The sequence below is a fragment of the Leucopleurus acutus genome (genome assembly GCF_964270905.1).
Source record: "Leucopleurus acutus genome assembly, chromosome: 3".
NCBI classification, from domain to species: Eukaryota; Metazoa; Chordata; class Mammalia; order Artiodactyla; family Delphinidae; genus Leucopleurus; species Leucopleurus acutus.
Genome location: NC_139145.1, coordinates 12,145,645 through 12,158,329, shown reverse-complemented (window position 1 = coordinate 12,158,329; position 12,685 = coordinate 12,145,645). Strand labels below are relative to the sequence as shown.

Below are 12,685 nucleotides of genomic sequence, written 5' to 3'. Positions count from 1 at the left end.
GAGGGGCTGCCTGTGGTGGTGTGGGAGGTGGGGGTCTGCCATAGTGAAAAGGGGTCTTACTGGATTCTCTAATGCTGGGACCAGGGGACCCTGAGCAAGAGAGGGACGCGGGCATAAACAGGACGGGTGTTGGCCAGGAAGGGGTTGGTGGGGAGGAGGGTCTTGGGGATCCAGGGGTGCCGACTCACGGCTGAGGGGCTACAGCTCTTGTCACTGTAGGTGAAGAGCTCGTACAGGACGACCCCGAAGCTCCAGACATCCGACTGGCGCGAGAAGATGTTGTCCGAGAGGGACTCTGGGGCGTACCTGGAGGGGAACAGGGAGGCCTTGGGGATCGACAGTAAGGCATAGGACGGGAAAGGACGCAGCCTCGGACTGGGGTAGCTGGTCACGGTAGGTGGGAGTTATGAGAAAGTCTCCAACCCTGTGGCGCCCCAGGGCGGGGCCTGGGCGGGGTCAGGGCGGAGCCAGAACAAGAAAAGGAGCGTGGTCCGGAAGGGGCCGGGGCCGTGGGGGCGCGGCCAGGGCGGGCCCCAGACCCTGGGGAGGAGGGGCGGGGCCAGGAAGGTGGGAGCAGGGGAGGGGCCTGGGTAGTGGGGAGGAAAGGTGGGGCAGGGGCGAGGTCTCTACCAGAAGATGGGGCTCTGGCCTGGCTCGCGGACCACGTAGTAGTCTTTGTCGAGCGGCAGCAGCTTGGCGAGGCCGAAGTCAGCGATTTTGACATGCGTCTCGCTCTCCACCAGGATGTTACGGGCTGCCAGGTCGCGGTGCACGCAGCGGCGGGAGCCCAGATACTCCATGCCCTGCGGGAGCGCATGGAATATGGACCCCAGGATGACTCCGCAGGGGCCCCAGTCTGACATGGAATCCAACACCAGCCCCAACCCAGACCCCGAGCCTAACCCTACCTCTGACCCATCCTGCACTCCAGTCCTGACCTTAGCCCTAACTCAACCCCACATCCAGCCTGACCTGGATCCCAAACTTCAACCCTCAGCCTTCCTGGCGAATCCACGCAGACCTTGCCCAGGTCGAGCCAGGTCAGTTCCCGCAGGTCTGACGGGCGCCCCGCCCTCTTCCGACCCGCACCTTGCAGATTTGCGAGGCGTAGAGGAGCAGGCGGCCAGCGTCAAGGCGCGCGCGGTGCCGCTGCAGGAAGTCGCGCAGGCAGCCGCTGGGCAGGTACTCCATGACCAGCCGCAGGCTCAGGCGGCCTAGGGGAGGCGGGGGAGGCAGGGAGGAGTCACCATAGGGCCTAACTTTGTCTACTCCCCCTCCCCATTCTCCTTCCCGGTTCAGAGTAGGACCTCGTGTCCCTCCTGGCCTCAATATTGCTTTCTGTAAAATGGGAACGGCAACAGTGACGCTTATCGCTAATGTCTTTTTGAGTACTTTCAACAATATTCATTGATTCTTTTAAAGCTCATAATGACCCATTTTTTCCGGTGGGGAAATTGTCGATCCCAAGGCAGTCTAGATCAGTAAACAAGACCAGTCAGGGGGATATATGTATGTGTATAACTGATTCACTTTGCTGTACAGCAGAAACTAACACAACATTGTAAAGCAACTCTACTCCGATAAAAATTAATTAAAAGAAAAAAAAGACCAGTCAGTAGCACCCGCACTGGCGTTCTCAGGCCACCCTAAAATGGTACTGCAGAAGGATGAGGATGTGTGATTTGAAGAGCATCCACTTGGGAGGTGGCTCACCTGGGCCATAGCTGACACCCCGGTACTTGACAATGAAGTCACTGTGCAGGGCTTTGAGGATCTGGATCTCCCGCTGGAAGTCCCTCTGCTGTTCTGGCCCGCTGTGCTGCAACTGCTTCACGGCCACCAGGGCGCCTGTGTTGTCGCCCAGCGGGTCATAGCGGCACAGTTCCACGCTGCCAAAGTTGCCCTGGGGGACGGCAGGGCTGGTGTCCACGTGCATGGGTGCTACCCCACCCACCCCAGCCTAACCCTCCTCACCTTGCCCAGCTGTGAGATGTACTTGAGGTGTCTCTCCTCAAAGATGGTAGGGTCCTGGCAGGCATAGAGCTGGGCGCCATTCCAAAGCCCATCATGGGGAGCCAGGGCACCAGGTGTGGGGTCTGAGAGGAGCTCATAATCTGGGGGGCACAGGCAGTGAGTGAGCAGTGCATTGGGCCCTAAGCCCCCACTCCTAACTGACTTGCTGTGTGACCTCCATCTGAAGGCTTAGCTTCTCTGTGCATTATGGCAGGGCCTCTGCAAGCCAAGAAGTACTTTGTGGGGCTGGAAAAAGGTGCTCCTGGGCAAAGGCAGCCCTCTTATGCAGTGCACATGCTGTACACAGACCAAAGGGCATTTCTCAGACTCCACTGCCGTGGGGTATGGTCAAATGACTGAGCTCAGGCTGATAGGGGACAGAGACAGGCTGAATGCCCCCTTAGGCCCGGCCCATGGAAACCTAGGTGGGACCTTCTACACTCTCTCCTTTTTGCAGAGGATCCAGCAGGGGCCTGAGGCCATGGGATGGGGGGAACCACAAAGGGAGAGTTTCTTGTTGACCTGGACACCCTCGTTGAATGAGAACTAAACATCCATCATGTTCAACCTTGAATTGAGGGGCCTGTTTGTTACAGCAGCTGTTGAAACTTGTGCTGACTGTCACAGTCACCAACCATTCCAACCTTGCCAGGCACACAGGGCAGGCTCTACAGGCAAACTTCGCTCTCCTACTGGGCCCAATATGACATGCCGGCCCTGCCCACCCTGCCTGGCCCAGTGGGCACCTGAAGTGATGAGGCTGTTCAGGTCACGGATGACAGCGCGGAAAGAGGGCCTCTGGCCTGGCTCGTAGGCCATGCACTGTTGGATCAGCAGGGCCAGCTCCATCCACTTGGGTGCAGGCAGTTGCTGCCGTTCCTGGTAAAACTGGAGCTTCTGAGGGCAGGAGGAGGGGCTGGTCACCCCCAGTGTACCCTCAGAAGGCACCCCCAGACACCCCCATCCTCCCCAAGCTGGACTTCAGTCTACCCTTCTGTCAAATGAGAGCTCTGGAGGCCAATACGCGTGCTCTGACCTTGGCAGGATCCAGGGTGCTGATGGGCATTGTGACACCGCTGAACACCTCCCAGACTGTGGCACCAAATCCCCACTTGTCAGCTTCCAAGCCAAGTGTTCGGGCCTCCTGGAGACACTCAGGGGCCACCCAGGGGATCCTGTCAGTGAGCACTGGTGGAGGGGCAAGGATGGGATCAGGGATCTGCTTCCTTGCCTCGCTAGGCCCCTCCCTCCTCCACCCCTCAGCACTCACTCTCCAGGCTTAGCACAGTGGGGCTGACACCGGGGTCACTCAGCTTGATGAAAGGCAGGTTCCCGTCAGCCCCCTCCCGAGCCAGGAGCACCTTCCGGGCTGAGACATTGCCGTGAGGGAGACCTTTGTCTTCCTAAGTGGACCAAGCATAGGAAAATGCCAAGAATGATGAATGAATATTCTGGCTGGCGAACTCCTGCACATCCTTCAAAGCCCACCTGGTACTGCTCAGGCCGTACTTCAGCATGTTCCCTAGACTATTGGCAGTCCACCCCCCATGTCCCACCCTCTTCTCAAACACTGCTCCCCCATCCCATGGCTCCCCACTCCCTTCAGGATAAAGTCAAAGGTCCTCAGCCCGGCACTCAAGGCCCTTTGAGATCCAGCTCTTGTTCATTCTTCCCATGAGCTTCTCTCTCCCACATCTCCACCCTGTTCTCCTGCCAGGCAACCTGCCTGGTGCACCCCAGGACAGACAACACACCTTCTAAGCTGCAGCCTTTGCCCAGGCTGTTCCCTCAGCCTGACATGCCCTCCTTCCTTTCTCCTCTTAATGAACTTCTACTTAATCTTCAAGGTCCCAACTCTAATGTTCTTTCTTCTGGAAAGCCCCCTGCCCTGGCCAGCCTCATTGCTCACTACTCCCCTCAATTTCCATGAATTACAAGTTGTTCCCTTCTGCTCTTACACCTCTCTGAACCTGTTTATATGCTGTTCCCTCAGTCTAAAATGCCCTCCCCTTGCACCCTTGCCAAACTCCTGTCCACACGACAGAGCCCACTCTCAAAGCCCCGTACACTCTGTGAATGGAGGGTGGAGCAGCAGAGGAGCACTCACCAGATAGTTGAGGGCATAAGCCAGCTGTTTGATCACCTGTAGTTTCCAGCTGGCCGGCACCAGCTGGCCACACTTGCGCAGATATGTGTCCAGCGCTCCCAGGTATACAAATTCCTGCACCATTATGCCTGGTGGCAGTAGGGAGGGGCACGGTTGGGAGGTAGGACTGCACTTGTGTTCAACAGGCTGTGCCCCAGCTCCACCTTCAAGGGTCCCTTGAACTCTCAGCTCTGACTTCTCCCTCCCCTATTCCTCCATCCTTACCCTACTCACCTCTCTTCCTCCCCATTTCCCATCTCAGAACCATTTGTCTGAAATGCCTGGAAGGTGCCAAGCTCTCTCCATGACTCACTTCCAGCCCTTTGCATGTTCTGTGTTTCTGCCTGGAACATCCCTCTTCCTTCACTTCCCTAATGCCTATTTATCCTTGCCTTTCCAGCTTAGAACTTATCCTTGCCTACCCAGAATCATTGCTTGACCTCCAAGCTGGGTTAGCAGCCTCTGATCACCCACAATGCCCTGCGCTGCCCCCATCACACAAAATCATTTATCATCCTGATCAGCTTATCGTGTTCTACGCTAGGCACCCAGCTCCTGGCACATACTGGGCTCCCAATAAATAGCTGATGAGCTGAACTGATGGAACCGAGGCTTGGAGAGGTAGCGTGGACCTTGCAAAGCTGCAGCAGAGTGAGATTGGAACCCAGGTCTGCCTGACTTGAGATAATTTTGGGGGGCTGGTATTGGTGGGAGCCTGGAGTTGCTTGCCCAAGGAGTGATGATTCAGGGAGATGGGTATAGGCTTGGAGATTTGAGGGGGAGGGTGATAGACCCTGGTGGAACGGAGCCCCAGCCAGGGCAGGCTCTGGATGTGTACGGCTATTGCTGCTGTAGATGGGCTCAATGAGGCAGGGCAGGGGCGGGGCGGGGAATGTCTCTCACTGTCTCCAGCCATGCACACGCCATGGAGCAACACGAGATGCTGGTACGACACTTGGCTCATCAAGGACGCTGCTTCCAGGAATGACTGGGGAGGAAAGAAGGGAGAGAAGATGCATGGGTTTCTTCCACTTCAGGGTCAGACCAAGGACCCCAAACTTGCTGCTCTCACACCTGCTTAGGAGACCTGGCCGCCAGCATCCTCTGGCCCTGGAGTCCGCCATTAGTGCACACAGCACTCTGTATCATGATTTTCTGATGGAGGCAGGAAGTCCCCACTGTATTCTACCTTGAATCTCTCACACAAGTGGGAGATCTGGGGTTTGAGAAGGGCTCAAACGTTCCTCTGTGTTGCCCAGCCCCTGCTGATGCCTCCATCCGCATCATTCCTCTCTTCTACTTTGCTCGTTTCTCTCTGACCCACTGGCCTCCTTGCTGTTCCTTAAACATGCCAGGCTTGGCCCTGCCTCAGGACCTTTGCACTGGCTGTTCCCTCTGTCTGGTGTACTCTTTCTGTTTGCATCTAACTTCCCCGACCCTTCTGTATTTCATGGAGATGCTGTGGCTACATTTCTGTTGTTGTAAGACCCTGTGTGTTTCAAATTTCTCTGAATCCATGACTCTCTCTGCACCCAGGCCCTAACCCAGGAGGCCTGGTCCCACCCTGCTCACCTCCATGCAGTTCTTGTGCTTGGCATCCATCACTTTGAGCAGCACCTCTGTCTCTCGGGCCTCCCCATCCACAACCTCATGGCGACAGCCCCGGTAAATCTTGGTAAAGGACCCGTGACCCAGGTTCTCATGCTGGAGAGTGAGGGGGCAACATGAGAGGCCAGTAAGGGGGCTCCCATGGATCCAGTCCCCTAGCCCTGGTCCAAGCAAGGCACAGGACTCATTTTACAGATGATGAAACAGAGGCATAAGGAGGTTACATCACATGCCTGAGGCCACACAGAAGAGACGGATGTAGACCTGGTCTCTCTGGATCTCAACTGAGGCATCCCCCCCCCCAATTCCTGGGGTCCCTTACCCACTCCAGGCTGTCAGCAGGGATCTTGTGAAATGTCATCTGACTCAGCTGGCATTGGGATTGGGGCTGAACAGGGGATGATGTGGGTGGGTTGCAATCTCTCCGGACCACAATCAGATTGGACTTTTCTATGGGGAGTGGATGGAGGAAGAAAACCAGAGGTCAGAGGTGAAAGGTCCTCAAAGGTTTGCTCACTCCCTGTCTCAGTGTGGGGTCTTCTTCAGAAGCCAATACTAAGAGGAGGACTCGAGGGTACATAATTTATTTGAAAGGAGACTCCAGGAAGTCCCAGTGAGGGGTGGGAGAGTGAGACAGAGAGGGAAGGAACCCTGCAGTGGGTGCAAATGAGCAGGTGATGCTGTGGACAGCCTGGTCTCAGTCCTGCTAGGGATTCTGGGAGACTCTGGAGAACTCACACCTCAAAGCTGTCCCATCGAAGGGGTTTGTCTGACAGCAAAATTCACCCAGAGGAAGAGGCAAGAGATGGACAGAGGCTAAGTGCTAGTGACATCACTCAGATCCAGCTGTGCCCGGATCTAACCATGCCTGAAAGCAGCCTCTCTCCCACGAGTCCCGAATCACCGTTTTTTCCCTCCTAAACTACCTTGATCTGAAGTCTCTGCCACTTGCCATACAAGAGCTGGAACAGACACAGACAGGCAGGGATGCAGACTGATCACTCAGCTCAGGGGAGAAAGCAGGCTCACCTTTGGGTCTGGGGGTGCAGCAGAAGGTGAGGTTCAGCTCAACCCCATCCACGTGCAACCCACCACCCCAATAGGCTGCCAGGAGCTCTCGAAGACTGCTGTGGGGCTGGCCAAGGCCAGCCAGGGAGAAGGTTCCTGTGGGGTCGCACCGGATGAGGCAGCCCTTGTAATCAGGGCCCAGGGGGGTCTGCAAAGAGGAGTGGTCCCTGAGTGGGAGTGGGCGGCACCCTCCCCCTCAAATCTCCAAGCCTTTGCCTATGCTGTTCCCTCCACTGGGAATGCCTTTTCCCTCCCCTTCTTCAGGAAGTAATGCTGACTCATCTTTCAGTTCTCAGCTCAAATATCATCTCCTCCAGGAAGCCCTCCTTGCCCTCCTGGCCCCTATGGTAGACTGACCGGGACACAGACAGTTAGGAGGTAGCTGTCGAAATCCTGGGGACTGCGGCGGAGAACGTAGGAGCCGGGAAGTGAACCCCCGGTCTTGAGTTTGTTGATGGCAAAATCCAAGCTGTGGGGAAAGGTGGGAGGGAACTGAGATTCGAAGATGGAGAGAAACAGAGAGATAGAGGCACAGAAACCAAACTAAACCTGAATTCTAATTCTGGTTTCTCTGAAGCCCTGGGAAGGTCACCAGGCAACATTCCCTCACTCCCTCCCATTTATAAATTGAGCCAGAAGTTGGGCTTCTGCCTCAAGGATTAAAGAGGAGGCTGCAGGTGAAGCCGGGCACTGCGAGCATCCCCAGAAAATGGCTCTGGGGCCTCGAGGAGGGAAGCGGCTGCCCTGGCAGCAGAAAGGAGACCCCAGACTCGTTCAGCGCCAACTATGCACCTGGCGCTGTTCAAGCACTTGATCCCTTGTCCAGGGCTCCTGAAAGGCGAGGACACAGAGGCTGCAAGAAGGGGAGTGACCGAGATTCGGTCCCGGTGAGTCTGGCCACATGGGGGCGGGTCCTTACGTGATGGGGCCATGGCACTGCTCAGCCACCTGCTCCAGCAGCCGCGGCGGCGCCACCTCCTTGCAGAAGTAGTGCCCGGAGTCAGTGGTCAGCCGGAAGTAGCCATCCACGAGCGCCACGAAGGACAACGCTGCGGGCAGCCCCGGGAACTCGGCCTCCTGTGAGGATCCGCGTCAGCGCACGCTGCATCCCTGCCCTCGGGTAAGGCAGGAGGGGAACAGGGTCCAGCACCCACCAGGATCTGGTTGTCTGTCCTGGTGATGGTGACCAGGCGGTGCTCCCCGGCGGGGCCAAAGCGTGGGGCCTGCTTGATGCTGATATCCACGATTTCTGGAAAGTCGCAGAAGGGCTGGAGGACCTGGGAAGAAGGGGGAGGACTGAAGCTGGGGATCCCTCCCACTCCGAGCCCCCAGTCCCTTTTGGAAGCCTGGACCCCACCAACCCATACAACCCATACTCATGAGACCCGCCCCTCTCAGCCTCACCCAGTCACATCCCTCTCCCACCCCACCACTGCCAAACCCCGCCTCCTTCTCTCGGCAGGTCCCCCAGCCCACCTCACCCCGAGCCCCTCCCTCACTTAGCTCCACTTTATCTCGCGGTGTCTCTTAGTACAGTCGGGAGCCCCACGCACCCTCGGTCCTGCGTTTTCCCTCAACTTGCAGTTAGCCCCACTCTGAACCCCGCCCACCCAACTAGCCCCTCCTTCTACGCCCCGCCCATTTCATTCCCGCCTCCTCGCTCAGCCCTACACCTCACTCAGCAGGGTGCCCTCCCCCACAAGCCCTCTCACAGTCCCTCCTCTCTTCGGCCCCGCCCCTCAAGCCCCGCCCGCTTCCTTGCCCCGCCCCCTTGGCCCCGCCCCCGCCGTTGGCCCTGCCCAGAGCCCCAACCCACCCGACCTCGCACCTCGTGTTCTCCCGGGCTCCAGGCGATGCCACTGCCGCCAGCCACGCGGAGCTGCCCCGGCGCATCCTGACCACCAGCAGCTCCGGGGAGGACCACGCGGAAGGTCTCGGTGGCCCTGTCTGGGTCCAGCCGCTCGAGGTCCATGATGTACTTGGCCATGAGCGAGTGCTTATCAGCCTGGCAGGCGGCCAAGCGGCGCAAGGCCCGGCGCACTGTCCTTCGGATACGCCTCCGCGTCACGAAGTTCAGGCCCTGGATCAGGTCGCGCAGGCCCGGGGGCAGGCAGACCTTGTAGCTGCGAGCGGGGGGAGTGGGACCCTCAATGTGGAGAGGGGCCTCCGCAGGGAGGGCAGGGACGTACATCAACCCAGACTTTAGTTGAGGGGCTGGAGTGTTGCCTCACTAGGGGGGCACAGAGACACACTCAGGGACAGGCATGGGCATAGGGCCTCTATAGGAAGGGCCATTGGGGCCCATAAGACAGACAGGGACACACATAGTCCTTTTAGCTGCCTGAAGCCCGACAATGGAGTCTCAGCGGGACTGTGTTGAAAGGAGGGGTGTGGGCTGGGTCACATGAACACACTGGTGGCTTGTAGGTGGGCAGCCCCAAGGTGGGCCTGGACTCTGGCAGTGCTCTGGTGGAGCCATGCTGGCTCACTCCCAGGTAGAGGCTGGGCGCCACAGCCTGGAAGCCCTCACCTGATGGTCTTCAGCAGCTCCTCGGGCCGCTGACCCTGCTCGAGGGCCATCTGGGCCAGGTCCAGCACAGCCAAGCTGAGACACTCACCCTGCTCCTTGAGGCTGAGGCCCATCGGGAGGCGGCCGCTGACCAGGTCATTGCGGTGCTGCAGGCCAGTCACAGCCCAACCATGAGCCCTGATGCTGTTCTGTAGACCCCCACACCTGGGCTGACCTCCACCCCTGGACTGCCACAGGGAGGGTCAGCTGAGGCTGCCCAACCACAAGCCCTGATGTTGCCCCAGGGACCCCACCCCTGGGCTGAGCCCCAGGCAGACCCCTACCTGGGCAAAGAGGTGCTCCAGGACTGGCAGGTCAAGGATGGCGCTGGCTACGTCCTTTCGTAGCCCAAAGCGGTGGACCTTCTCTAGCCCAAACCAGTTGGGGAAGTAAAAGCTGTGTGAGAGGGGAGAACCCTGGAGTGGGGATACGATGGAGGGACAGTGCCAGGACCTCAAAGAGCCCAGGTTATGCCACTGACTTGCTGTGTGACCTTGGACAAGTGACCCACCCTCTCTGGCATTAGTTTCCTCACCAGTGAAATGAGCAGTGATCATGCCCTCCCTGGGGCATCCACCAGGAGGTACGTGGAGATGATGATTGAGGGGTCACTGTTGTTTTAAACTCCCATTTCCAAAGCCCTCAGCCAAAGGCATGCCCTCTCGGTATCATTTAACCCATACCTGTGGCGGGGGTGGGGGGGGGCAGGGGATACTTCCTACCGGAGCCTGTAGACAAGGACCTGGGTGCCTGCGTCCTCCACGGAGAAGATGTGGCTCGGGGGGAACCAACAGGACAGGTCCTCCAAGGCCAGAGCAAAGAGGGAGTGGTACACGGGCAGGATGCCTGAGGGGACGCCCCCATCAGTTCCCTCCAAGTCTCCCCATCTGTCCTCTGCAGGGCTGCCATGTTATCCCCATGCAGCCCCACAGGCTTTTTCTCACCTTCAGCTCTGACACCATGTCCCACCCCTGCTCGCACCCATTCTAGGGCTCCCCATTGCCCTTAGGAGAGAAGCCGTGTGCTCAATCTGCTTCTCAGGGCTCCCTGCCCCTCTACCCAGAGCATCTCTTTCCATGTACAGTTTACCTCGAGGGATGACTAGCTGTTTCCCCTAGTATACCATCACGCCTCTGAGTCTTTGCCATGCCATTTCCTGTGCACCCTCCTCCCTTACCACACCCCTACTCATCCCTCTAACCCCAGCTCCAATGCTGACTCCACTTGGCAGTTCTTCCAGCTCCCAATCTGTGTTCCGCACAGTCCTACCCCTCCCTCTCGCCAAACATTCCAGGGACCCACTCACCACTGGCCTTAGCAGCCCAAACACATAGCTCTTCAGCTGAGTGGTCCCCAAAGGAGAAGGATAGGCACTGTGGGGGTCCAGGGCCCCGCGGGGGCAGCAGCACGTGCAGGGCACCAGCCTCTGAAGAGGAGAGGCTGCAGGAGCGCTGAGGGATCAGGGGCGTCTCCTCACTTGGAGGTGCCATGAGTGCAGCCTGCCTGGACACAAAAAGAGGCAGCCCCTCAGCTGTGATCAGGGGACAAGGCTACAAAGTTTCTGGGGTGGGGTTGGGGGCAGAGATGCTGATGGATGAGGTAGGGATGAAGCCGGAGAAAGAGGGAGGAGACAGGGACAGAGAGAAACTCAGAGATGGAGAGAGACAGAGAGGGGGAGCTGAGTGTGCAAGGTGGGTGAGGAGCCATAACCCCCCAGGTGAGGGCTGTGCTGGGAGGCTGCAAGACGTTCAGACAACTTTGTGTGAACTCACACTCCAGACTCTTGGTGCCCAGGACAGACATCTCTAGTCGAACTCCAGCCTCCACACATACCACTTCTCCAACCCTCCTCCAGACAGTCATGACCAATCAATCACAGATATAGGGATTTGCTAACCGGAAAGCAGATAGATACTGGCCTGTGCACATGGGTGGGGATAGAAGTGGCCATCCCTCCCTGTGAAGCTGGAGGATTCAAGCACTTCTGAGGCGGGGGCTAGAAGCTTTTGCAGCTGGTGTGATGCATGCCTTGGGGGCAGATCCAGACTGATGACTCAGTCAACAGAGATCTCTGTGTCTGTCTCCCCTGCTCCCTGCATCTCAGTTCCTTTCATCACTCCCACCATTAGGTCCCCATAGTAGGAAGCCCTCCCTCGGATAGGCCCAGGAGGAAACTGTCCACCTTATTCTCAGGCATTCTACACCAGCCAACTTCCAGATCTCTGTCGCCCTGGGGGACCCAGAGCTCAGGACCCCTGGCTGGGTAGAGGGAGGAGTAGGGTTTCAAACCCAATGAGGAAAAGGGGGGAGACAGAGAAGATCCACGTAAATTGACCCAAATGAAGAAGATACAAAAAGAGAATGTTGGATAAAAACTACGTTCCAAAATAATAGCAGGACGGGGGCTGATAGCATTAATTAGAGTTTAACACACCCAGAATATAAGCCTGGGACTGGGGATAGGTAAAAACCCCAGGCTCTGGGTTCAAATCCCAGCCCCACCGTATTCTGGTTTCATGACCCCAGCAGGGCTTCCACTGCTGGGACGCAGCTTTCTCGGCTGTGAAATGTGCTGATTCCCACCTGCTTCAGTGAGGTGGCTTGCTGAGCCCAGCCTGAGCTGTCAACATGTTTAATCCACGCTAAGTGGCACAAATCCTTGGTGACATGCCTAGCAAGCCCTTGACAAATGCCAGATGAACCAGACAGGAAGGTCCCTTAGCACAGTGGTTTAGGGGTTACCATCAGGGAGGCAGGGCGTGGGGGAGAGAGAACTTTCCCCAAGGGACAGTCCATTGTCACCAGCTCCCAGACCAGGAATTGTAACGTTCCCGTCCCGTGAGCTCTGACCCTCCCCGCCACCACCCCATCTTGTCACTCCCCACAGAGGTGCCCACAGTCTTATTTCTAACAGTCGTCCTGATCTTGCCCAAATTTGCACCTTTATGTAAATGGAATCACACAGTGTGTCTTGTGTTTAAAATAAATCTTAAAGAAACATGATTTTTAGGGCTTCCCTGGTGGCGCAGTGGTTAGGAATCCACCTGCCAAGGCAGGGGACACGGGTTCGAGCCCTGGTCCAGGAGGATCCCACATGTCGCGGAGCAACTGGGCCCGCAAGACGCAACTGCTGAGCCCATGAGCCACAACTGCTGAGTCCACATGCCACAACTACTGAAGCCCACGCGCCTAGAGCCTGTGCCCCGCAGTGAGAGAAGCCACCGCAAGGAGAAGCCCACGCACAGCAACGAAGAGTAGCCCCCACTCGCCACAACCACAGA

General features: G+C 57.6%; 1 protein-coding gene across 1 annotated transcript in view; it reads right to left on the bottom strand.

Annotated features, from left to right (window-relative positions):
* JAK3 (Janus kinase 3) overlaps nt 1-10,907 on the bottom strand; it is a gene marked incomplete at its 3' end in the record, with an annotated part of 12,347 nt that extends 1,440 nt beyond the window's left edge. The window contains exons 1-21 of the mRNA XM_082835329.1: nt 10,711-10,907; nt 10,127-10,250; nt 9,689-9,800; nt 9,366-9,511; nt 8,664-8,958; nt 7,990-8,112; nt 7,755-7,912; nt 7,193-7,304; nt 6,797-6,983; nt 6,090-6,217; nt 5,732-5,863; nt 5,063-5,147; nt 4,121-4,248; nt 3,284-3,416; nt 3,050-3,201; nt 2,760-2,910; nt 1,975-2,114; nt 1,714-1,903; nt 1,090-1,214; nt 631-803; nt 189-306 (exon numbers count right to left, since the gene is read on the bottom strand). Coding sequence (XP_082691455.1) covers nt 189-306; nt 631-803; nt 1,090-1,214; nt 1,714-1,903; nt 1,975-2,114; nt 2,760-2,910; nt 3,050-3,201; nt 3,284-3,416; nt 4,121-4,248; nt 5,063-5,147; nt 5,732-5,863; nt 6,090-6,217; nt 6,797-6,983; nt 7,193-7,304; nt 7,755-7,912; nt 7,990-8,112; nt 8,664-8,958; nt 9,366-9,511; nt 9,689-9,800; nt 10,127-10,250; nt 10,711-10,894 — 3,096 coding nt within the window. The 5' untranslated portion in view covers nt 10,895-10,907. The remainder of the gene's footprint in view (nt 1-188; nt 307-630; nt 804-1,089; nt 1,215-1,713; nt 1,904-1,974; nt 2,115-2,759; nt 2,911-3,049; nt 3,202-3,283; nt 3,417-4,120; nt 4,249-5,062; nt 5,148-5,731; nt 5,864-6,089; nt 6,218-6,796; nt 6,984-7,192; nt 7,305-7,754; nt 7,913-7,989; nt 8,113-8,663; nt 8,959-9,365; nt 9,512-9,688; nt 9,801-10,126; nt 10,251-10,710) is intronic.
* Between the last annotated feature and the right edge of the window lie 1,778 nt (nt 10,908-12,685).